The sequence below is a fragment of the Acipenser ruthenus genome, chromosome 18 (genome assembly GCF_902713425.1).
Source record: "Acipenser ruthenus chromosome 18, fAciRut3.2 maternal haplotype, whole genome shotgun sequence".
Classification (NCBI taxonomy): domain Eukaryota; kingdom Metazoa; phylum Chordata; class Actinopteri; order Acipenseriformes; family Acipenseridae; genus Acipenser; species Acipenser ruthenus.
Window position 1 is genome coordinate 29,800,619 of NC_081206.1, and position 25,049 is coordinate 29,825,667.

At 37.3% G+C, this 25,049-nt stretch overlaps 1 protein-coding gene across 2 annotated transcripts; it reads left to right on the forward strand.

Annotated features, from left to right (window-relative positions):
• The first annotated feature begins 8,259 nt into the window (after window positions 1-8,259).
• Window positions 8,260-24,650, forward strand: LOC117418428 (hypoxia-inducible factor 1-alpha-like). Of its 2 annotated transcripts, none has more exons than XM_058991944.1 (15): window positions 8,260-8,724; window positions 14,419-14,609; window positions 15,264-15,409; window positions 15,723-15,807; window positions 16,390-16,502; window positions 17,352-17,557; window positions 17,956-18,062; window positions 18,817-18,964; window positions 19,135-19,358; window positions 19,489-19,745; window positions 21,735-21,857; window positions 22,197-22,561; window positions 22,690-22,786; window positions 23,075-23,180; window positions 23,488-24,650. In XM_058991944.1, exons 1-15 carry the CDS (start codon window positions 8,693-8,695, stop codon window positions 23,637-23,639), a joined length of 2,352 nt encoding a protein of 783 aa, XP_058847927.1. In that variant the 5' UTR covers window positions 8,260-8,692; the 3' UTR covers window positions 23,640-24,650. The 2 variants fall into 2 exon arrangements, with proteins under 2 accessions (XP_058847927.1, XP_058847926.1); XM_058991943.1 differs by having other exon boundaries at window positions 8,261-8,724; window positions 15,261-15,409.
• The last annotated feature ends 399 nt before the right edge of the window (window positions 24,651-25,049 follow it).

Below are 25,049 nucleotides of genomic sequence, written 5' to 3' on the forward strand. Positions count from 1 at the left end.
AGATTGATTTTCTTGTGATACTCAGATGATGTAAGGATGTAAAACGGTGGCCTGCAGTATAGAACACCTTCAAATTAGGGTTCTCTGTTACTGAAAATGCAGTCAACATGAAAGTCTAGAGAATAGAAAAATGCACAATGCAGAAGGGGCCATTGGGGCTATAGAAACTCAACAATGGAAATGTGTTTCTGCATCATACAGATGCATACCATCCATCACATATAACACAGGATACAGCATTGCACTGGCCCAAATACACCAAGAGTTTATGCATGCAAGTGTTCAAATGGAGCAGCATACAAGACTATTCTGAGTCACCAGATAGGCACTGCTGAATTTATATTTCCCATGTTTTTTTTTCCAGGCTTTTTTTTTTTTCTTCACTGTATTTTGCTTAGTCCCTATGTTGAACTGGGGCAAACTCTGAACACTAGTTTGCAAAGTAAATATATGCACATTAAAAATTTCAGGTCTGATAATGGAAAATTAGTCTACAGCACCAGAAGAAATCAAAACAAGCAGTGATGGAAATACTGAAGAGCTGATGAGAAATGTTTCTTTTAGTGTTGACAGGAGTAGATGAACAAGTAAATAACTGCACCAAAACAGCACCTAGTCTGTCTGTGCCACTAATTTCAAGCTTCCTTGTACCTGAATCTGTGCTCTGTGAATGTTAATAATACCATCTTTTCTTGAAACAGCGTTCTAATCAGTTTAAAACACACTTTACCAATTAATTCAGGATGCTTGATTATCTTCCTAAATGGTATATCTGTTTCATTACATTAATCTGTGTAATCACACAAGTTAGCTGCACAACACCATACAGGCTTTACAACGTGCACACAGAAGTTTGTCAAGAAAGTGACTTTTCACTAACAATGACATTTTGGAATAAAATAAATCATGAACAGAAAACAAATGCATACATTTTATATTGAATAAGTGTATACAATCCCTTTTAAATACTCTATGACACCATAAAACACAGATTTGACTAAATGTATTACAGCCTCCTTCACAGATTTAAGAATACCAGTTAATATTAATGTTTTTGTTGTAATAACATTACTATAGACTCTGTTAATTTTAAATGGATCATACCATGCCCTAAAAATACTTATGAAGGCATGCAAAGAGATGCTGACATGATTATCATTTTGCATCTAACCTCGTCACAAATATATAAAATTCAAAGATTATAAACTAACTGTGAAGTAAAAATAACAACAAATTGTCAACATCTATTGCCATCAAGTAGGTATCTAGGCTACGAGTCGCATCACTGTGTGTGTCTGTACAGATATTTGAAAACAGCTGTATTCTTTAACTTGCTGTGTAATCGTCTTTTGAAAGATTCTAGTTAACCAGCCTTTTCTTTCACCAGCCCCTTACATCAACGCAATTCTTACAGCCAGGTCATACTGACGGTGCAGAAAGTGACTTTACCATCAGCACCATTGTTCTGTAGGCTAGACGTCATTTTACCCTTAACCCTTTCAATCAATTTGGATACCCAACTTTGCATCAGATTTCTGTGACAACTGTTGATTTGTACTAAAGATTCAACTGTTCCTCTGTCTCAGTCTTGGGTCAGTATGGGTTGGATAGTTCACTTTGCATAGCTTAAATATGCACTTATTATGTGCAACACAGCGTATCTTTGTAAAGAAACAACCTTATATGGAAATAAGTCAAACACAAATGACATGGTGGATAAACAAGAGATATATTTCCTGGAAAGCACTAGGAGTGTCACTTAGAGCTATTTCTAGATCTCTTTACAGGTCTACAGTGTTAATGATTAATTAACCATGAACTCCTATGATTAACCTTGCTTTTAACATTTTCAGCTATGATAGGTATTTATTATTAAATATTAATATATTTACCTGTGCTTTTACTATCATGTCCTCAGTGTTTATAAAGAATGCCGGAGTAAATAATATATTTTTTTCTTAATGTCTTAATTGTTTACACAAAACACAGACCCGCTTTTAATGTTTTGCAGTCAGAATATTGAAGACAATAACAACATTTGATGGCAGTCTGAGAATTAGAAAAATTAACTATTTTTTAAATTACAGAAAGGAAGTCAAGGGCATGCACACCTCTTTCAACATTACTGCCAATATTGTTACACCCATTTCATATTAGCAGTCATCCACTGCTGTTTCCGTCACTAAAAGTTTTAAACCTGGTATCCACACAGACATTTTAAATGGTTGAGTCCCTCCACAAGAATTCTAACAGAACTCAGCACCTGCATCCTCACATTAGATTTTCAGACACCAAGGCATGAGCTGCATCCCAGATTTTAAAACGGGGAAGCAAACACACTGTGTAACTCTTGTCTCCAAAAGTAGAAACATTATTTTAGAGGAAAGAAAATGCAAATTCAAAGCAGGCAGATGTCTGAGCAAATTACTGGAAACTGGGACATTATTTATATATTTATATATATATATTTTGGTAATCGAGAGCTTTCTGCCTAAGAACGATTCCCAAAACATGAGGTTATGAGCTGGGCATTTTTTCAGTGGAGTTCCAGGAAGGCATCCTGCTATATAAAATGTGCCAGCTTTACTGCCAAAGAAAATACAGGACCGAGCCAGATTTAGAATCATCGGCTCAATGCAATAGCAATTATATATAAAGCCTTCATAGTGTTGAAGAACTGAGGTGGTTTAAGGTGAGCGGAGAAGATTTGAACAGTTAGGTCACTTGTTTAGACCTTGACAAAGTAAAACAGTCTTGTTTGTTCCTAATCTTAGTATTCAAACCAAACCCAATCTCTCAAACCCAGAATCCGAAAGGGAAATTGCTGGAAGCAAAATAAGCACATGTTTTCAAGAGCAGACCTGAAACTGATACTTTGAGAAACACGTTTTCAGGAACATTTAGCCTTTGATCAATCAGGTATGTGTCTTAATGTGACTTTGCAAGATAGGAATGTCTACCTGAGAAAATGACATGGTTTGAAAAGCTGCTAAAATAAATTGAATAATTATATTGATAAACATGGCCTATCACCATACGTACCAATACTTGAAAAGCAACACAGTTTTAATATAATTATCAGTGCAGAACCACTCAGTGTCATAAGGCTTCCTTCTGTTTTGACAAATTTGAAGAAAACATGTTTCTGGAATAAAGTTTCCTTGTGTGTGCTGGGCTTTGTTAAATAAGCCTTCTTCTTACAGTAATCAAATAGGTGATTATCAATGGGCTGAGTGAGTTGCATTACTGAAAAGGAATACAAATGCTTGGAAAGCGCACAGTGTAACTATGAGGGCTGTTTACAGGTATCAGCATGAAGAAAGGCTTGTAAGGCATTCATCCACATTATTCCTTGTTTCTACATGCTCAAAATGGAGCAGAACAGTTCGATCTAGTACTGATGCCTGCAATTTAATAAGTTTCCGTACATTGCAAGTATAAATAAAGCTTTTTCAGAACTCTAAAACCCAGTGATCAGCAGCACCAACGTCCCCTTCTTAAGTGATGCCAGTTTAAGTCAAACGCAAAACTTCCAATGAGTTTCCGGCTCTCAAACCGACATTTCTTACATTCAAACAGTGACACGTTTTACTTAATTCTGTGTGTATGTACAGTAGTTAGGCAAAATCACCTTACATACTGTACTTGTTGTCTTTAAAAAGTAGTATTGTATTATAAGTATACTAAAATATACAGTGCCCTGGTAATGTACTTATAATAAACTAGAAATGGGGTGTAATAAAATAAGCAAAACAAAGACATAGATCAGGCTGGCATTGTGAATGCTAGGTGCTGCATTGCTTTGATTTCTGGAGTAATCCAAACCAACTACATTTTTCTGAGGGGGGAAAATAAATCAGTAACAGCACAGATTCTTCATCTTAATCTCACTGAGTTACATAAGAACACACATTTAATCTGCTTCACACAGTGCGTCCCTGGAATATATGCTTTCCAATGCTGATTAGTGCAAGTTACATGAATGTGAATCCATGCAATAATTTCATCATAACTGCAATGTCTTGGGGTATACATTGGAGACTGTTCTCAGGAGGTTGTGATCAACCTGGATAACCTTGCAGCTAAAAACGATATCCTGTTACGTGTTTCTAAATAAACGCTCCCCTTACATGCATGGCGCTGCTGGTTTAGTTCCCAGCAGTTTCTAGCATGACTAATGGTGAATAGAAAACCAAAAAAATGTGGTTGGTTATAAGGGGAACTTTTATTTTGTTGCACACATTTCTGGAGTCAACAGGGCCAGAGCTTTTCTAAAACATTTTTTGGGGGGGGGGGGGAGTTGTAATGGTTTTCAGGAATAAGTAAAAGTATACGCAGAGTATAACTGCAACTAAACACTGTGTGCTATACAAGCACCTTTTTTCCCTGCTGTGCACATGCTTCTTTTGTCTTTTGTATACCTAATCCACGATATTGGATTAAGCCTATTTAACTTTAGTGTATAATTTCAAGAAAGTTCTCATGGTTTTAAATAACAGTCTTTTTGGAAATGTTGATTGCACAATGCTTGAAAAACAAGCCGTCTCTTATGCTGGTATTATTTTAAACAAAAGACAGCAGATCTCCCTGTGATGTATTTGCATTACTCACAATCTGGGACAGTGAGTTCAAAAGCCAGTATTGAGAAACTGTTGTCTGCCAGTCTGTTTCTTTGGCTGTAGTTTCACTAAGTGCAAAATTCATGGGAAAAAAAAAATAACAACTATGCAGCATCCAGCTGAAGCTATTAAAATCTGGTTAGGAAATTCTGCACTTATCGTATCCTCTTTGTGACAGAGTCCGGAGAAAGATTATAGAGGGTAGATATATAGGACCATGAATAATGCCTAGCATATAACAGGGGTCTCCAATCCTAGTCAAGTAATTTAGGGTACAGTTGGAACAAAAACCAGAAGGGACACCGGCCCTCCAGGACCAGGATTGGAGACCCCTGCTCTATAACAAGTATAGAGGAAAATATGTAGTCCTACGAGTTTTAAAGTAGGTAGCAGGACCACAGTCCCCAGAATGCCCGGGGGTTGGTAAACGTAGCTAACCTGTCAATAATGAAGGACACTGGTGTATAAAAATAGGACAATTTTGCAGTAGTCGGGGGGTCTGTGGGAAGGCTATGTCCTGTGTACAAAGGCAAATCTTATGGGTTAAATATCCCCATCTATAACTGATCAGGCTGGTAAGACAGCCTCATAAAGACATGCACTCCCTATTATCTCAAAAACATTATCCAACAGGAGAAACATTCCACCACATGCTCCTTAGAGACTTCAAGATTCTTATAGAAGATATCTCTTCTCTCTAATTAAGACAGGAAAGTGCAATCATTTTTTTCTGATGTTGGAAAGCAGCCCAGATACCTCTAGGATCGGTGCCACATCCAGTTCAGACAGTTGTATTGATTTGTGAAACAATATGCCATTCTCAAGCCTGTCAGCCAGATGTTAAGAGACAGACCTTGGGGGAAACAGGTTGACAGGTTTTTTTCATTTATTTATGTGTTTATTACAGGGTGGGGTTGCCTTCATGTAACCATAGTAGATCTAACAATGGATACTGCACAGCAAGATTCTCCATGCTGCTTCGGTCATGTGCCTCAACTCTGCCTTGATGGGAATGGCAGAGTCATTAAGTACCCAGACTCCTCCAGTGCTTAACTAGTTCAAGCAGGTTAGTAACAGTCATGGCATTCAATACAACTGTTCATATAAAACGGAGAGGTCACTACCTCTAAGTGCCATAAACTGTATAAGAACAGAATCAACTGGCAATCTAGAAGACAGAAGATTTCTATGTCATTCACAATCAGTAGAAGATAAACAGTGAGTGGAATACTGATTCTGTATAACTCACGACTATAGGGCACACATGTTGCAATTTATTTTTGTATATATGTCTAGAGAACCACTTATCCAATTCTACTTGCTGAGGACATTCTTTACAACAAGTTTATGAGTATCAGAGTGAGTGAGAGCTCTAACCTTGTGTTTACAGCTGTGGCAGGGAATGAACGTCACTTGCATCCTTGTTTCTCAGTAGTGTAGTCTCTTAACCAAACATCCACCCAGGATTTTCCCATTACTTGTAACCTGCAGGCTGTAATAAATCCTTATCTCACCCCATACTTTTCTTTGGGAGGCATGTGCAGTGAAATACATATTAAACCCACAGCTCTCGCACTTCACTCATAAATCCACAGGGTCATTCAAGGTGACAGGAAATGATGTTATATTTTGAGACCACAACAGCTTAAAAATCTAAATCAAAACCTAAATATTTTGGGGCTCCCGAGTGGCGCATCCAGTAAAAGCACTCCCTAGAGTGCAGGATGCGCTCTATAGCCTGGACGTCGCGAGTTGGAGTCCAGGCTATTCCACAGCCGACCGTGGACGGGAGCTTCCAGGGGGCGGCGCTCAATTGTCCGAGTGTCGCCCGGGGGCGGGGGGGGGGAGGATGAGGGTTATGTCGGACAGTGTGTCCTCGGCTCACCGCGCACCAGCGACCCCTGTGGTCTGGCCGGGCGCCTGCGGGCTTGCCTGTAAGCTGCCCAGAGCTGCGTTGTCCTCCGACGCTGTAGCTCTGAGGCGGCTGCACGGTGAGTTCGCAGTGTGTAAAGAAGCGGGCGGCTGACGGCACATGCTTCGGAGGACAGCGTGTGTTCATCTTCGCCCTCCTGAGTCAACGCAGGGGTGGTAGCGGTGAGCTGAGCCTAAAAAAATAATTGGGCATTTCAAATTGGGGAGAAAATAATAAAAACTAATTGGCAACGACTAAATTTATAAAAAAAAAAAAAAAAAAACTAAATATTTTGTTTGGCAGTTCCCCTAAAAATTTAAAATAAAATACCATTGTGACACAATAATTAATTCAGCCTAAATATACCTTAGCAGAATCATTAGCAGACCACATCCTTAATACACTGGAACTGATGAGGTACTGCAGTAGATTCTGTATTGGTTCATAGCATTGTGACACCACTGCTTTATTATTATTATTATTTGTTTATTTAGCAGACGCCTTTATCCAAGGCAACTTACAGAGACTAGGGTGTGTGAACTATGCATCAGCTGCAGAGTCACTTACAACAACATGTCACCTGAAAGATGGAGCACAAGGAGGTTAAGTGACTTGCTCAGGGTCACACAATGAGTCAGTGGCTGAGCTGGGATTTGAATCAGGGACCTCCTGGTTACAAGTCCTTTTTTAATCACTGGACCACACATCCTCCTGAGTTAATGCATTGTGTGTAGGGTGTCTAATGGGAATGCAAAGCAAAGTTAAACAAAATGATATCTGTTATAAAAAGAGACAACCTATACATAACATATTATGATTGTCTTTAAACTTGAGAACTATGCCATATGTTATATTCATGGTATGACATCTATTTATACACAAGATAAGAGGTACTGACATTTCTTGTTGATTGAAAATGTAAAAAAAAAAAATTATTGTGGTACCATTGTACAAAAAAAATGGCTCTTTCCATCATAGTGCATAGCCATTACAGCACTGTATAGCCACTACAGAGCCACTGCAATGTGATTAAAGGTCATTTGCTTCAGTGTCCCTAAGCAGAAGGGCCCAACTGTGAAATAAAGCATAAGACTTAACAACAGAAACCAAATCTTTCTGAAACTTTCTACCATACCAGCTTCCCTCCTTTTTGCTTTCAGGATATTCCAGGGTTAAAGGGAGTACCTGCAATCTCAAGGGCAGATTGGTGACCTTTGACAGACCTGGCTCCTGGAGAGATCAGTGATTAGAATAACAAAGCTACCCTGCCCTGCAAGACAGCTGCAATGTAGATAGGACACATCTATAGGGATAGAATCCCATAGGTGACCAGACAGGTGGCAGTTTGATCTGTTGTGCACTTAATTAGCAACAATGTATAGGTTACAAGCTCAGGTGCGTTGTTCTCATAATAAGACAATTTTATTCAGTGGAAATCTAATTTTCATCTTATTGTCATCTCTCCAGGTGGAGGAAAATTGCATATCTTAATGTTCTGATGATTCATGGCAATGAGTCTGACTTCTATATTTTTAACATTGAACAAAACTACTAAATGTCATAAAGTAGTGCATTTTTTTAAATTAGGTAAAACATAAATAAAAATCAAAGGACACTACTTTAGGCCAGGGATTTGTATAAATGTACCTTATGTTGTTAGAAGCTATATTAGCATGTATGGTGATAATCAAAGAGCAGAAAACACAAGCCTCGCAAAAGTGTCTGAGCTACGTGCGCGTGAACAGTGTGAAAGAGCGCGCACGCACTTACCCAAACACAGGGCTGTGCGTGCGCACGTTTGCACTGGAAGCATGTGACGGCAGATGCTCGTGCTCTGGAGCCTGCTTGGTTTAGTGCGTAATTTGCGCTGAAAAACGGGAAAGAAAATAAGCGAGTGAACCGCACAGAACTCGTAGTGGGAGAAAACCAATACCATTTTTTTTACGATTTCTTCTTCAGAATTGTGTCAAGACGTTCCTGAAGTATATGCTGTGACAACCGGCGTACCGACCAATGTCAGTTGCAAGTCAGTTGAGCTTGGTTGTTAAAAAAAATATTTGATCAACTACGGACTCTACTCCCGTGGAATATAACTTGGATTTTCGTGCAGGCCTGGGATATTGTGATCCTTGGAAAAGCTAACGGAATCATTTGTAATACAATGGAGGTAGTGGCAGTTACAGAGAGAAAACGGCAAGTTTAACGTGGTTTTAAATATTGTTTTTTCACACTACTGTCTTTGTTTTTTGTTGTTGTAAAATGACTGGGTGTAAATGATTGTGTTTTGTTCTGCCCCGGCCACGTCGCCATTTTGTTGCTAGTATTGCTACTGTTTTAGTTGTACCTACTTACTTCAACACAATTGACTTGTATTTAGTTTTAGTTGGTATATTTTAAAGTTGGCATCTTATTAGGTTTTGGTACTATATTTGTCAGCGAGTTTTTACTGTTCCGAGATAGAACTCTTACAAAATGAAGTTTTTCGTGTAAACAGACAGTGTGTAGTTTACCCACACGTTACAAAATGTAAATTGCTGGTGTGCCGGTATTGTATGTTGTTAAGAATATGCAGTCGGTTAAATTAGGTATGTGAAGACTACGCTTGATCGAGAGAGTTTAATTTGTGTTGATTTGTGACGTTAGCTGTTTTGACTGACGTAACTGTATGTAATCTTACTGTTAGTGTTACGTTCAAACTTCTACTGTCTAGTAGTGGCGATTAAATCAATTACAATTCTATATGTCTTTGATTTATATATCCTCAGTTTGTCCCTTTGGGGCCACGACTGGGCTCTTTTTGTAGCCACGTCATTAATCTGGTACTGTGTGAGGGTTAATTTAAGATTGGGCCTATATGTTAGAATTGTGTACTTTGAACTCAACGGAATTCTTAAATGATCGCTGGTGTTTTTTGCATTGTATTTTTGTACAATACTACATTATAAATCGCAACACATTGTAACAATGTACTGGTGTGTTATACACAATCTGATAAATTCAAAGCGCCTCAACTGCTGGTAATGCCTTACAAAAAAAGCGAGACCAGATAATGAACAGAGAACCTTGTGTATCATTTGCTCCATATAGTGGGATAAATATTTTAAAAAAACAAAAGCTTGGGTACAGTGGTATAGTGTTTTTGTTTATCTTACGTAGATCTGATCCAAAAATCCGTATGTGAAATTAGATAAACCAGTGTTACTGCTGGGGAGGCTGTGTGGTCCAGTGGTTAAAGAAAAGGGCTTGTAACCAGGAGGTCCCCGGTTCAAATTCCTCATTGTGTGACCCTGAGCAAGTCACTTAACCACCGTCTTTCGGGTGAGACGTAATTGTAAGTGACTGCAGCTGATGCATAGTTCACACACCCTAGTCTCTGTAAATCGCCTTGGATAAAGGCGACTGCTAAATAAACAAATAATAATTACTAGACCTGGGTTTACATTTTAAGTCTTTGTAACGCATTAACATTTTAAAAGTACGCTTTTGACATACGGTTTGTGTCATGGTAAGTGCTACATGGTCTGTATAGAGTCTGTTCCCACAGTGGGATTAAGGGTCATGCGCATTTCCTGTATAACTTGTTTTCTTAAAACAATTACCTATTCATATTGAATGGGATTGAAATGGATTTGCCAGCAGTTACAGTATTCTATCATTAGTGATTAAGGTTATTTGCTGCATGGTCATGACACGAGAAAGCAACATTTTCACACATCGGTCGATTTAATATTGATTGACATCAATTTTATAAGTGGATATAATATTTTGGTATTTCAAGAAAACTTTATTTATTTATTTATTTTGCATTATTTTAAATTAGTTTGATACGACAATATGGGCCTTTTACAGTTAATTCAAACATTTGCATTTTATGGACAAAAAACAAACTCTTGTTGTATATTTATTATTATAGTGAAAGCAATCAGGACCAGAAAAGAGCTATTTTGTAGTAGTTTAATGTACAGTTCAGTGTCAGTTTTGACTGCCTTATTGCGATTTATGATTGTGTTTTTTTACATATTGGAAGCAATGCAACACTTATTGCAGTTTAAGCACATGCTGCTACTGGCTGCATTATACTGTTTTACATATTTTAAATATCTTAGAAAAACCCTTATGAAAAACAGAAAGTTGGATGTGATTCTTTTTAAATGTTTATATATTATTAAATACACTTTTCTCGAATGTACAATCTGTCGTATACAGTTTTTTGTCTGGAATAGAAATTGCGCTATTGTTTTTTTTCATAAGTGGTACAGACGCCATTTGAACTTACAGTACATTGTCTTTTGTCATTGTTGTGTATGCGTCCCACCCGTTTCCCCTCAGTATCAGATGTGACCTCTGTAAAGGTTCCTGTGAAGTGGTTGGAACCTGGCCCACTTTACGGTGTTAAAGATGGTTTCCTGCTGTGTAACATACACATTTAAAAAAGGCAAAACTATTTTAAAAGTAATTTCTTAGATGGAGTGTGAAGTTTGCACCCTTAAGAACAGTGAATGCCAGTGTGGTTTATATGAACAGATGAACCTAGACAAGTGTGTCAGTCTGTCAACCCATGCCACTATTTTAATTGCTAACATCTCAGAAAACGAAACATAACTGTACCCCCTTCAATTTGAAAAAAAGGATTGATTTCAGAGTTTTTGTTTTGTTTTTTTAAGGGGGATTCCATTTAAAACACAGCCACAGATATCACCAGATGTCCCTAATAAAAGATCAAAACTGAAGTGGCTCAGTGCAGTAGCCAAGGACTTCACAGTTTACAAATTCATATCAGATTGATTGTTAATCTCAGCAATTGCATCATCTACAAAGTGTATTTTGTCTCAGAGTATTCCAGAAATGTTTTATAAATGGGAACGGGTTATGTGTTCTTGCATCTACGTGCTCACCTGAAGCATAGAATATGATGATTTTTGCAGATATCCTCCCCTAACTTCAATTAAGGAATTGTACCACAGTAATTATTGAAGAACGGAAAAAATACTTCTCCAGAACAATTGAAACTCCTTCTAGACTTCTGCTAAATCAGTGCTGCCCATGGTTGCACTACACCCTGTTGACAGTGATATAATATTGGTATTTGCTAGTGCTGGGACAAATATCTGAATATTCAAACTAATATTTTGACATGTATTCAGATATGAAAATCAGATGTTCTTATTCGCTAGAAATGACAAAAATACCTTGCACTTATTTACCGCTTCACCAGAAGTTGACTGACAGTTTAAAAAATGGCAAATGAAAAAGCTCTGTGGTATGTGAGATTTAATATCTAACCCCCCCCCTCCCCCCCCAAAAAAACAAAAACAGAATCAACACAGCAGTTCCAGCATCTATTTAAAAGTTTGACAGCAGACAGCAAAAGTAAACAAACCAGATTAGTGATATTTATGGAAAGCCATCTGGGTCAGAAAAACTGCCAGAATCTCAAGGGACAGAAAGGTAAGCACGTCATTCTAAAATGCCTTGCTTAAACAGTGCCCAACTGGCTGGAAATATTGTGTACTGATTTTTTATAGATTGTATATTATACGGTGAGTTTTTTTCCCTACGTTTTACAACACCATTTCCACGTTTTAGTTTTATTTGAAGTGTTTAAAGTAAAATTTCAGTTTTCGTTTGCTTGTTCAGCCACAAAAATGCACAAGTAAACCTTATGTTATTACTTTATGAAAACGTGTCTATGGCCACTGTTTACTGTGAAGAAACGGCAATGGCAAGGAATGAAAAGTGAAAAAATAAATGAAATGCGGTGTTAACTTTATGTACTATTTATTTTGGGAATAAACAAGACAACGTTTCAATTGAACTGCTATTTGGCATCCTTTATTTTTGTAGTTAATTCACTGGGGTAAAGTAAGTCCTACACAACGTATTCTTTACTCCTGGGATATTTTTCTACTTTAATGTGTTGCATAGTGTAAGGTCTTGCTGTAAAATAAAGGCACACACACAGGGGCCACGCCCCCCTGCCCCTGCCTGCGTTCTGAGCAATATAATATAATCCGACCTCTGTATATACCTACCTATTTTTCTGTTGCACTTCAAGCTGAAGCATTTTCTCAAGCTATTGATATTGTGATCAAATTGTAACTTTTGTTTAGGTGGCAGAAACATGAAGGACATGATTTTACTTGAGAGTCAAAAGGTTTAAAATACAGTACCGGTTAAAGGGGAGAAGAGTAGTTTGCATAGAGTGGATTTAGAAGGACAAGATGGATTGCTGTCCTACGTTCTCAGTGTTGACATTCTTCTTGTACAGAATATTTTATGTGTTAAACAAGATGATGGTGTGAAGAAGAGTTTGCTTCAGTTTTAGCATCAAGAAGTTGGCTTCCTGTTTGGGTTTGTTTGCTAGCAAAAGACTTCACATTTAGTGTCACAGCACTGCCCAAACAAACCAGACATCTTCCAGTGGTGGTCTTATTTATTTATTTAATGTTGTTATTTTAATATGCATGCATCATGTATGTGTGATGTATTCTGTTTTTAATATCATAAGAGATGCAATTAAAATTGTTGCTGTAAATTGCACAATATTTATTTCCACATCTTCCTGTTCAGAGTACAAACTAAGTTGCTCTAGAAATGATGTATAGTATAGCATTGTTGTATCGAAGCACAGTATAGCTAAAAGTGAAAATGAAATGTGTGTTATTGCAGTTGGATAGTAAATGGCAAATATTTTCTGCCAATGAAGGAACACGGTTACCGAATAGTTTGACTTGTTACACAGTCAATTCTTGTTAGATGAGTCTTCCTGAGTCGAGATGGACAAATTGTGTTTTGTAGAGCTGCCATTTTTTTATACAGATGGGGTATTATCCTGAGTTAGAACTATAAGTGCAGCAGTGTGGAGTAGTGGTTAGGGCTCTGTACTCTTGACCGGAAGGTCGTGGGTTCAATCTCTGGTGGGGGACACTGCTGCTGTACCCTTGAGCAAGGTACTTTACCTAGATTTCTCCAGTAAAAACCCAACTGTATAAATGGGTAATTGTATGTAAAAAATAATGTGATATCTTGTAACAATTGTAAGTCGCCCTGGATAAGGGTGTCTGCTAAGAAATAAATAATAATAATAATAATTTCTTAGCAGACAAATATTTTAATGTGTATTTCTATTTCCACATTTATTCTTTGGTGTGTGTTTACGCTTGAAGTTACTGTTCCTGTTGTATTCTTAAAGGAGTCGTGATAATGTGCTTGTGGGAATATCATTCTTGTAAAGTAATTGCTTCATTTCATCATTTTTATCTTGATATACTGTAGGCCTACAATTCGGCCATTCAGTTATTTTGTATATTGCATTTTTCTTATTTTTTAGCTAAATGTTGGAAAAGACTGATTTTTTTTGGAATTAATAAAACACAATTTCCAAAAAATGATCCTGTGTGCTAAAAATATATAAGAGCAATGTTAATGGTTATATTGTCTTGCTTACTATTTTTGTAATTTTTTTTTTTTAGCAATTATAAACAGACTGCCTTGCGTTTTGTCTTTGTAAAAATGTTTTGTTTGCAGTAGTGAAAGTTGCTTGTATTGACGGATCAACCCTCTTGGCTAACAGCCAGTAACTAAGATAAATGAAGTAGTGTTACTAAATCGGGTTCTCTTAACGTCCAATCAGAAGAGAATGCTTTTGTTTTTCCCCAGGTATTCGTCCAATGGTCACCGAGAAGTCAATTCATGTAAATTAATAGTAGCTGCGTCAGAGGAAAAGGGATGGAGGCTGTCTTTTGAAATGACTTTAGACAGTACTTTAGCAATATGATACAAGTTCCTGCCTGCCAGCTGTTCATTATCTGCCATTATGTGTGATCTATTTTCTGATGAAGTAGGACTGTCCTTTGACTTCAGTTTTCCTGTTCTCAATCACCACAGGGTCAGTTCTGATCGTAGAAAGGAGAAATCAAGAGATGCAGCAAGATGTCGAAGAGGCAAAGAGTCGGAGGTCTTCTATGAGCTGGCCCACGAGTTGCCTCTGCCTCACAATGTCACCTCGCACCTGGATAAGGCATCCATAATGAGGCTGATCCTCAGCTACCTTCGCATGAGAAATGTACTCGGTGCTGGTGAGTTATCTTAAAAAATAATAATAATAAAAATAAATAATAATCATCTGGGGCAGCCGTGTGGAGTAGTGGTCAGGGCTCTGGACTCTTGACCGGAGGGTCGTGGGTTCAATCCCAGCTAGGGGACACTGCTGCTGTACCCTTGAGCAAGGTACTTTACTTAGATTGTTCTAGTAAAAACCCAACTGTATAAATGGGGAATTGTATGTAAAAATAATGTGATATCTTGTAACAATTGTAAGTCGCCCTGGATAAGGGTGTTTGCTAAGAAATATAATAATAAAAATAATAATAAATAATAATAATAATTTTAAAATAGCTTTTTACTAGATTTACAATTCTGCATGAAGTTTAGTTAATGTATCTGGAGCCAATTAACAGAGTCTGATTAAAACATCAAATACAGAGTAGAAGATGAGAACTCCAGCTGCTCCTCATAATGGGACAAAGGATTAAAGAAACTTCAAGGAGCATAATGGATATGTTTTATTAATGTATTTAGTGACCTTAGTCACATGTTGGATATGGAAGAAAAGGGGGAGATGCTTTTAGGTAATACCTCATGACTTCTGAGTAATGAAACGCATATATTCAGATTAAACAAGTACAAAAATACAACAGTGAGCTTACTAAAATGAACTGCTATTTCAGCAGGTGACCAAAAGGAGGAGTCTGAATTGGAGAGCCAATTTAACAACTTCTACCTGAAAGCACTGGATGGATTTGTAATGGTCCTGTCAGAGGATGGAGATATGGTTTATCTTTCTGAAAATGTCAGCAAGTGCATGGGCCTTACTCAGGTACTGCAACATGTTGAGTTAAATGAGTGTCAGCATTGTTATTTGATACTTTACAAACTCTTGCTTACAGTATTCATTAATACTGTCATTGCATAACTGATCTTTTGGCTTTTTGATTTATTAATTCCTAAGTATGGGCATTACATTTGAATTGTTTATTGACATTGTTTGGGGGGGACTGCTTCAACATACAGTAGTAAAGATGTTTTAGCTATACAGTAGACTTTTGATGTCTAACTTCTCTGGAAATAATTTACATCTGAAGTGTACTCTTTTAGTAGTACATTTACAAATGTGTTTTTTCTTCTTATAGTTTGAGTTAACAGGGCACAGCTTGTTTGATTTTGCACACCCCTGTGACCATGAGGAGTTGAGAGACATGCTCACACACAGAACAGGTGAGTGAATTATGTAAATTGGCTTGTTTTAATTATTACCAACTTGTAGCTTAAATGTATAGTTTGGGCAATATCAGATAATCATGAAAAATATATATTATTACACTGCTGGATTTCCTGTGAACGCCTGTCCTACTAACAAGGTCTTCCTGAATAAAATTGAAAACTGATGTTGAAATGTAATGGTCTCGCCATAGAAAACAGTGTGTGTGTGTGTGTGTGTGTGTGTGTGTGAATGGCTACTAAAAGTAAATGTGTGTTACAATTAGGACTGACTGGTTTTAAATGATCGTGGCTTCCAATTTAAATACTATCTTTTCTGCTGTGGGTCAGATGCGTGTTGCATTGAGAGATAAGAAGATAATATTTAATATAAAAAAAGCTGTGCTGTGAAGCACTTCTAGGCAAAGAGTTGAATTATAAAGGAATGAGACACTGCTTCAAGAATTTAAAAAAAAGAAGACAATTGCATATTGTTTGTTTAATCCAAAAGGATTTCCTACAGACACACACACAGATCTGTTGGATGAGACCCCGGGATTGAAAGTTATCATAATATGATGATGGTTTCTTGTGTACTAGGATCCACCAAGAAGGGTAAGGAGCATAATACAGAACGCAGCTTTTTCCTCAGAATGAAGTGCACTCTGACCAGTAGAGGCCGTACTGTTAATATCAAGTCTGCAACTTGGAAGGCAAGTCATCGTTTTGCTTCATGCTTTTAAACCATCCTGCAGAGTCCGGTGCCAATTCATTGCTGTCAGAAGGACATTTCATTAGTTCAACATTTTGCAAAGAAAACCGAACGTCATGTCCAGCATTTTTTATATTTATGAAAGCCGGACTATACAGGACTAGGGATGTAACCCGTAAAAGGAGCTTGAATGAATCCACTGCAGCCGCAAAATCTAACAGCATCCTGTAAAGCCGCTCCCACAGTTTCAAAGTCTTGTAACCATTTTAGGTAGTGCCATATTTGCAGGGTTATATAAATCATTAATGTGAAATGTGTTGCTGACCACAAGATATTGCTGCCATATTGAGGTTATGTCACTTTTGAACTTACAACTGCATAGACAGTACAGTAAAAAAAAAAAAGTTGCATTACCAGTGTAGTCCAGTAAAAATCGACCCTTTTACTGTTGCATTACTATAAACTGGCCATATCAATGATACAGACCACATGCTTTGACACAATAATAATCTTTTTAACATTTACATGTTACTTCATGTTTCCAAACCATTCATTCTTGTCACATGCCCCTTAGATTGTACTCCGAGGGGTGCTTTGTTTTTGTTCACAAAAACTCCCATTTCTTGTTTCAGCGGTTCATGAAAATATCCAGTTGCATGAAAATGTTATTTTTGCTTGTAGGAATATTAGTTGGTTAGGTGTGAAAAGTAAATTGAATATAATTAATGAGCAATATTTACAGTCAAACACTCCCACAGAGCAAACTTCACCAACAGTGTATTGCTGTTCTCAGTTTCTGTTACACTGCTCTGATCTGTTTTGATAAACATATTTTGTGTTTTTAATGCAGGTTCTTCACTGCACAGGCCACATCCGGGTGTGTGACCCCTCCAAAGGAGAACAGAATAACTGCGGGTACAAGGAGCGCCCAATGACTTCCATGGTGTTGATCTGCGATCCAATCCCACACCCGTCAAATATTGAGGTTCCATTGGACAGCAAAACATTTCTAAGTCGCCACAGCCTAGACATGAAATTCTCATACTGTGATGAGAGGTGAGAAATTACTTCTGCTGTTTAGTCAGGACAGGACCACATTAAGGTAGAGATCCTAATTTCACAAAGAGGGTAATTTTTTTGTATGTACCTTTACTATAATTGCCCACCAACCACTAATACATGACAATTTCCACATTTTACTTCCAAAAACCTTATGGTATTTCTTGCTAGGTTTCAGACAAAGAATAAATATGAGACATCTCTGCCACCTAGTGGCTGAAATATTACAGTAAAAAAAAAGTTAAATATTTCCACAAGATATTTTTAGTAACTTTATGTATTCACTTTCAGATTCCAGTTAGAGGAGTTGGTTTATTATTATTTTTTTCTTTATCAAAAGGTTATCGGTTTATAGGATCAGTGCTGATGCATTTCTCCCCTCCCCTTTGTTACAGAATTACAGAGCTGATGGGATACCAGCCTGAAGATCTCCTGGGCCGTTCAGTGTATGAGTATTACCATGCCCTGGATTCTGACCATCTTACTAAAACGCACCATGACTGTAAGCATTACAGCAATAATGATTCACACCATTCAGGAATACTGTATTACCCACTGAACATTGGGTGTCTGTAAAATGCATTTTTAGGTCAGTATTGCAATTTAGGCCAAAGAACACTTTGCTATATTTTACATTTCCCCAAGTAGGTTATAGAGACACAATGTGTACTAATTTCGACTTCACCAAAGGTTAGACTAGATGATGATAAACACAAGAATAATATTTTAATGAATATACTGAAAAAAGTTGTGGGGCTCAGCATTGTTTAGATTTGCTGGTGTATATGCTGCACAGAAGGGAATCCACTGGGAGACCAAAACTGCAGCAATTTACCTATGATGTAAACTGTCACTAAACTGCATTGTTTTTGTGGTGTATTCTTGACAACATTTTTTTTTTTTTACACATTAGCTGATGTGCCTACTATTTGTTGAAAATAATTCAGAGAACATTAACAGATTAATGTGGAGATCAATCATTGGCTGGTTGCACAGGGTTCAACTCAGAATGGAAATTCACAATGAAAGATGATGTTTACCTTTTTATTCATTACTGTTGGTGCTGAATATCTTTAAACTTCAACTATGACCAGCAATCGGTGTTGGGATAGTTAAGCAACTTAATCGTCCAACGCCTTTGACAGTACTGTTCTACTTACTTTAGTGATTGTATTTTTTATTCAATGTTATATTCAAGGTACAGTTCATGATGTATGCTCAGATTGTTTAATATTTATTTATGTTTTTTAAACCAGTGTTTGCAAAAGGACAAGCCATCACAGGGCAATACCGGATGCTGGCCAAGAAAGGGGGGTTTGTTTGGGTTGAAACTCAAGCTACTGTCATCTACAACACCAAGAATTCTCAGCCACAGTGCATTGTGTGTGTGAACTATGTCCTGAGGTAGGTAGATATTATTATTATTATTAATTATTATTATTATTATACATATTTAAATGTAAAACAGCTTGTTGCATTTTTTTCATAACATGCTTAAAATAACAAAATTGTGTGTCTGTGCTTTAGTAGATTCAGAAGATTACTTTAACCTCATCTAATTACTTTGCTTTCAGTGGTGTAGTTGGAGAAGACCTTGTATTTTCCCTGGGTCAGACTGAGAATGTATTAAAACCAGTCGAGTCTCCAGATGCAGACATTACAAAGCTCTTAATGCAGGTTGATCCAGAGGAGAATACAAACAGCCTGTTTGAGAAACTGAAAGAAGAACCAGAGGCCTTGACACTGCTTGCCCCAGCTGCAGGAGACACCATCATTTCTTTGGATTTCAGCAAATCAGGTGGGTAGATTTTACCATTGAGCCTAGATATGTAGTTTCCCTGCATTTAGAAAAATGTATGTACAATATAAAATTTAAATTCGTTACTATTTGTTTGCTTTTGTAACCGATGTGCTGTTTGGCCACACAGATATTTCAGAGATAAAGAAGCTTGAGGAGGTTCCATTGTACAATGATGTCATGCTGCCTTCATCCAGTGAGAAGATGCTGATGTCCCCTCTCCCACCCACAGAAGTGGTGAAGCCATTGCTTAGCAGTCATGACCCAGTTTTGAATGTGGAAGTAGTCACAAAGCTGGAGTCCAGCGCAGAGCCACTGGGAATTTCATTTACCATTCCTCAAACACCAGGCTTACCTTTACCAAGTGCAACCCAGAGTTTGCCAGAGGTGTGTGTCATTTATGAACTGACCAGATAAATACTGATTGCCAATGTAACTGTTCATTAACCCCTTGACTGCCACCTATTACATTTTTCCCCTTTAAGATTAAGTTAATTAGTTTATTTTACACAGTCATTTATTTTTGGATTAACACCTAACATGACTATGATTGTCAAACAAGGAAGTTAATCACTGCCATTATCCCATGTCCTTTCATGCCGATTGTTCAATCAGCAGTCTCTGTAGAAAGAATACATTTTTAAAGGAGAGTACAAAAGCCTATCTTTTTGCATTACTCGATTAGTACATTTAGTGGCAGTCAAGTGGTTGAGTATAAAAAAATAATAATAATAATACACGTGTACATTTAGAGTTAGGTTAGTAGGCATATATGGACTTTGTATAGCAAGATACAGACTATACGTACAGTACTGTGAAAGTTTTAGGCAGGTGTGAAAAAATGCTGTAAAGTAAGAATGCTTTCAAAAATAGACATGTTAATAGATTATATTTATCAATTAACAAAATGCAAAGTGAGTGAACAGAAGAAAAATCTACATCAAATCAATATTTGGTGTGACCACCCTTTGCTTTCAAAACAGCATCAATTCTTCTAGGTACACTTGCACACAGTTTTTGAAGGAACTCAGCAGGTAGGTTGGCCCAGACATCTTGGAGAACTAACCACAGTTCTTCTGTGGATGTGGAGATCAGGGCTCTGTCAGGGCCATACCATCACTTCCAGGACTCCTTGTTCTTCTTTACGCTGAAGATAGTTCTTAATGACTTTCGCTGTATGTTTGGGGTTGTTGTCATGCTGCAGAATAAATTTGGGGCCAATCAGATGCCTCCCTGATGGTATTGCATGATGGATAAGTATCTGCCTGTACTTCTCAGCATTGAGTAGACCATTAATTCTGACCAAATCCCCAACTCTATTTGCAGAAATGCAGCCCCAAACTTGCAAGGAACCTCCACCATGCTTCACTGTTACCTGCAGACACTCATTCGTGTACCGCTCTCCAGCCCTTCGGCGAACAAACTGCCTTCTGCTACAGCCAAATATTTCAAATTTTGACTCATCAGTCCAGAGCCCCTGCTGCCATTTTTCTGCACCCCAGTTCCTGTGTTTTCGTGCATAGTTGAGTCGCTTGGCCTTGTTTCCACGTCGGAGGTATGGCTTTTTGGCCGCAAGTCTTCCATGAAGGCCACTTCTGACCAGACTTCTCCAGACAGTAGATCGGTGTACCAGGGTCCCACTGTTTTCTGCCAGTTCTGAGCTGATGGCACTGCTGGACATCTTCCGATTGCGAAGGGAAGTAAGCATGATGTGTCTTTCATCTGCTGCAGTAAGTTTCCTTGGCCGACCACTGCGTCTGCGGTCCTCAACGTTGCCCGTTTCTTTGTGCTTCTTCAAAAGAGCTTGGACAGCACATCTGGAAACCCCTGTCTGCCTTGAAATTTCTGCCAGGGAGAGACCTTGCTGATGCAGTCTAACTACCTTGTGTCTTGTTGCTGTGCTCAGTCTTGCCATGGTGTATGACTTTTGACAGTAAACTGTCTTCAGCAACCTCACCTTGTTAGCTGAGTTTGGCTGTTCCTCACCCAGTTTTATTCCTCCTACACAGCTGTTTCTGTTTCAGTTAATGATTGTGTTTCAACCTACATATTGAACTGATGATCATTAGCACCTGTTTGGTATAATTGTTTAATCATACACCTGACTATATGCCTACAAAATCCCTGACTTTGTGCAAGTGTACCTAGAAGAATTGATGCTGTTTTGAAGGCAAAGGGTGGTCACACCAAATATGGATTTGATTTAGGTTTTTCTTCTGTTCACTCACTTTGCATTTAGTTAATTGATAAATATAATCTATTAACATGTCTATTTTTGAAAGCATTCTTACTTTACAGCATTTTTTCACACCTGCCTAAAACTTTTGCACAGTACTGTATGTACCTAAATAAATGTTTTATTTATTTTTTTTACAGCCAAGCAGTCCCAGTGATTACTGCTTTAAAGTTGAAACTGATTTTTCCGGTGAGTTTAAGATGGATCTGGTTGAGAAACTCTTTGCCATTGATACTGAAGCTAGGACCCCCTTTACTACACAGGTAGGTGTTTTTTTTGTTTGTTTTTTTAAAAACATTTTATATTAAGTTTATTAACAAATAACTTTCTACAGCCAGTACTAGATTATTTTAGATTGTCCTTAATATTGTTTCTTAGTTACCCTTCTGGACAGAAATGTTGCTTCATATTAATTCTGTGTTTTGTTACAAAGCCATAGTTAGAAACCTCATTCACCAATTGGGAACTCCTATTAGCTTTAACAGCTTTAAAAAAAAGACACATTTTTGAATTGTAAAAGCATTTCCCTGACTAGAGAGCATTACCTTGGTAATGACATTGCATGTTGTCACCTTCTAATTTTAAATTATCTTTCTCTCTAGGTTGCAGATGACTTTGATTTGGAAATGTTGGCACCTTATATCCCAATGGATGATGACTTCCAGTTACGCACACTGGACCAACTGTCTTCTATAGAGCCCATCTCTGCAAGCCCTCCTGACATCTTTCATAAAGCTCAGACATTAGTCACATTTGCACCAACAGCAGCAAAGTATGACGTCCTGCCCATGATGAGTATAGTCTCACCTCTGCATATGACAGAAGAAGTAAAGAGTGCTCCAAATTCGCCTTTCAGTGGAAAAAATAGCCGAACATCCTCTCCGATCAGAAAAAGCACACAACCTCTAGTAAAGTTGGAGGAACAGTCTAACCAATCCCATCCAGGAACTCCTTTGAGAAGTAAAAGGTATTTACAAACCTTATCAACCTTATATTATTTTCTTTTAAAACTGTAAACAATGACGTTTTGTAAAATGTTGATTGTGGAATTAGTATAGTGAAAATCTATTAAACTACTGTTTTCTTGTCCTGTAGGCCTACTGCTTTCGATGAAGAGTTATCCCCAAAGATGCTAGCTCAGCGGAAGAGAAAACTAGAAAGTGGGCTCTCACTTTCCAAGGCAGTTGGCATTGTAAGTTTTCTGACTCTTACTGCTCAATGCTAACAGTAATGGTTTGGGTAATTCACATTCCACCACTTGGCAATACCACTGTAAATAAAACCTGTTTTATTACACACCTGTTTACAATGAAACAGATGATACTGTGCTATTTTGACAGTAATTTAGAATAATCATTTTGTCTTAAACATTGTCTGAAAGTGTCAGTTTAAAAGCTTACAGCAGACTAGTGACTCCATAAACGTAACAATCGAAGACAATAGCTGCATTTTCTTAAGTTTCTGTCTCTTTTATTGCTAGGGTACTCAGCTACATCAACATGAGGGGACATTGAAAAGATCCAAGGCATCTGAGGATAGTGGTAAAGAGGTGCTGACGCACAAGACCATTCTCCTACTGCCAACAGGTTTGTTTTTTGTATAAGTTTTGTTATAATAAATGTTATAAATTGTTCCTCTGATTCCAAAGTGCATAGTGTTGCCTTCAAAGTATTCCTCCTTTGTTGTATTTTATTTCCAATTTACTATGAATCTAAAATGTCTAAAGAAATGATATAAATTGAGAGCAAAATGTAACTATTTCTAATTTCAGCATATGGACTATCTAGGGTAAAATAATTTTAGTTCATTACTAAAACTCTAAACTGACTAAGTGGAACCTTTTTAAAATAGTGATTTTTTAAAAAATGTATTTTATTTTATTTATTTTTGCAGACTTGGCAAGCAGACTGCTAGCCTGTTCATTTGAAAACAGCGGATTACCACAGCTCACCCGTTACGATTGTGAAGTAAATGCTCCGGTTCAAGGCAAACAGACCTTGCTTCAGGGTGAAGACCTAATCCGGGCTCTGGATCAAGTCAGCTGAAGCACACTCTCCTGTGCGACACTCAGTCTGGGACACTGGTGAATCCGCATCCAAATCAGTCTATTTATATTTTCTATATCTGAAGCCAGGCTACAGTGCTGCACCCACTTAGTATAGCAGCTGTAGTATAATCCAAAACCTTTGGTTTAACGTGGAAAGTCACGCTGTGTAGTGCTGGCAGCTTTATTGCAGTCTTATCATGTTTCTGGTGTTTTATCACCAAGGTTTTTTTTGTAATCCAACTTCAGTGTTGCTAGCTGCCTGATATGTCGTACTTTTACCCTGTCTGTTAAGTAAGAGTGCTTTGCCAGCAGTGCATTGTAGCGACACTCGCACAATATATATTTTCTTAAACTATACCAGCAGTTCATGCAATATATTAAACATTTTTAAACTACTTTTAATGAAAGATTCAGCAATTTATTTTTTCTTCAGTTATTTTCTATATAGTAGTAAAACCATATTTAGTCTGGAATGCACAAGTCACATGCTGTTTATTTGTACTTAAAGATTTGAATTCATTGTTACAAACGCTCTGCCTGATTTGGTAGTCTGTGGGTGGGTTTCATCTTGGGATGTTAACATTTTGGATTCTAATAGAATATATGTATATTTTCAGTAGTCACTTTTTACCAGCTAAAGTCTTTACTGTAGTTGTAAAAGTTCATGCTTAATTATTGTGTAGGTAAAGAGTATACATGTTACACTTGTCTGCTGTGGTGTAGATGATGAATCAAACAAGAAGTGTTGCAGGTTTTGCATTGTTATCAAATGCATAATATGTTAATATACTCAATTATTGTTTTATATGTGGTTATTAACATCAGTTTATGATATCAAGTAAGGAATAACTTTTTCAGTTTCTTTTTAAAACCTTTTAGCCCTAGCTACACCTTTTCTTGTGTGATCGTAACACACATGTATCTCATTTTGTTAAATCATCCCTTTGCTGTCTGTGGTTGGTTCTAACACTAAATGTATTACATCAATAAACATTATATGTGGACCAGGCTACATGTTTTAAATCTGTCTTAAGTACCACTTGAACATCAACAGTAAACTTCAAAGCTACTTATAAAATACTGGATGGAAAAATCATACTCCTATCTCAGGCTTTCAATCAACATAACTGCAGCGTTAAACAGCTTTAATTTAATCCACAACTCATGTAAAAAATGCAATTAAACTAAAAGTTGCTGAATGTAAATAACCAAGACCGTCTTCGCTAGTCAGTGAGTCACTTATGGTAAGGAATGTTCTAACCCGGTTTTATTAACATTTCATGTGAAGTTCATACCCTGTAGCATAGCTAAAATTGTATGTTATTGAGGGTATATATATATATATATATATATATATATATATATATATATATATATATATATATATATAATCATAGAAGACATCACA

Excerpts from the sequence above, each read along its gene's own strand:
- LOC117418428 (XM_058991943.1), top strand. The coding sequence starts at position 8,693 with ATGGAGGTAGTGGCAGTTACAGAGAGAAAACG. Across the intron at positions 15,410-15,722 it reads AGTGCATGGGCCTTACTCAG|TTTGAGTTAACAGGGCACAG; the intron begins GTACTGCAACAT and ends TTCTTCTTATAG. Across the intron at positions 15,808-16,389 it reads CATGCTCACACACAGAACAG|GATCCACCAAGAAGGGTAAG; the intron begins GTGAGTGAATTA and ends CTTGTGTACTAG.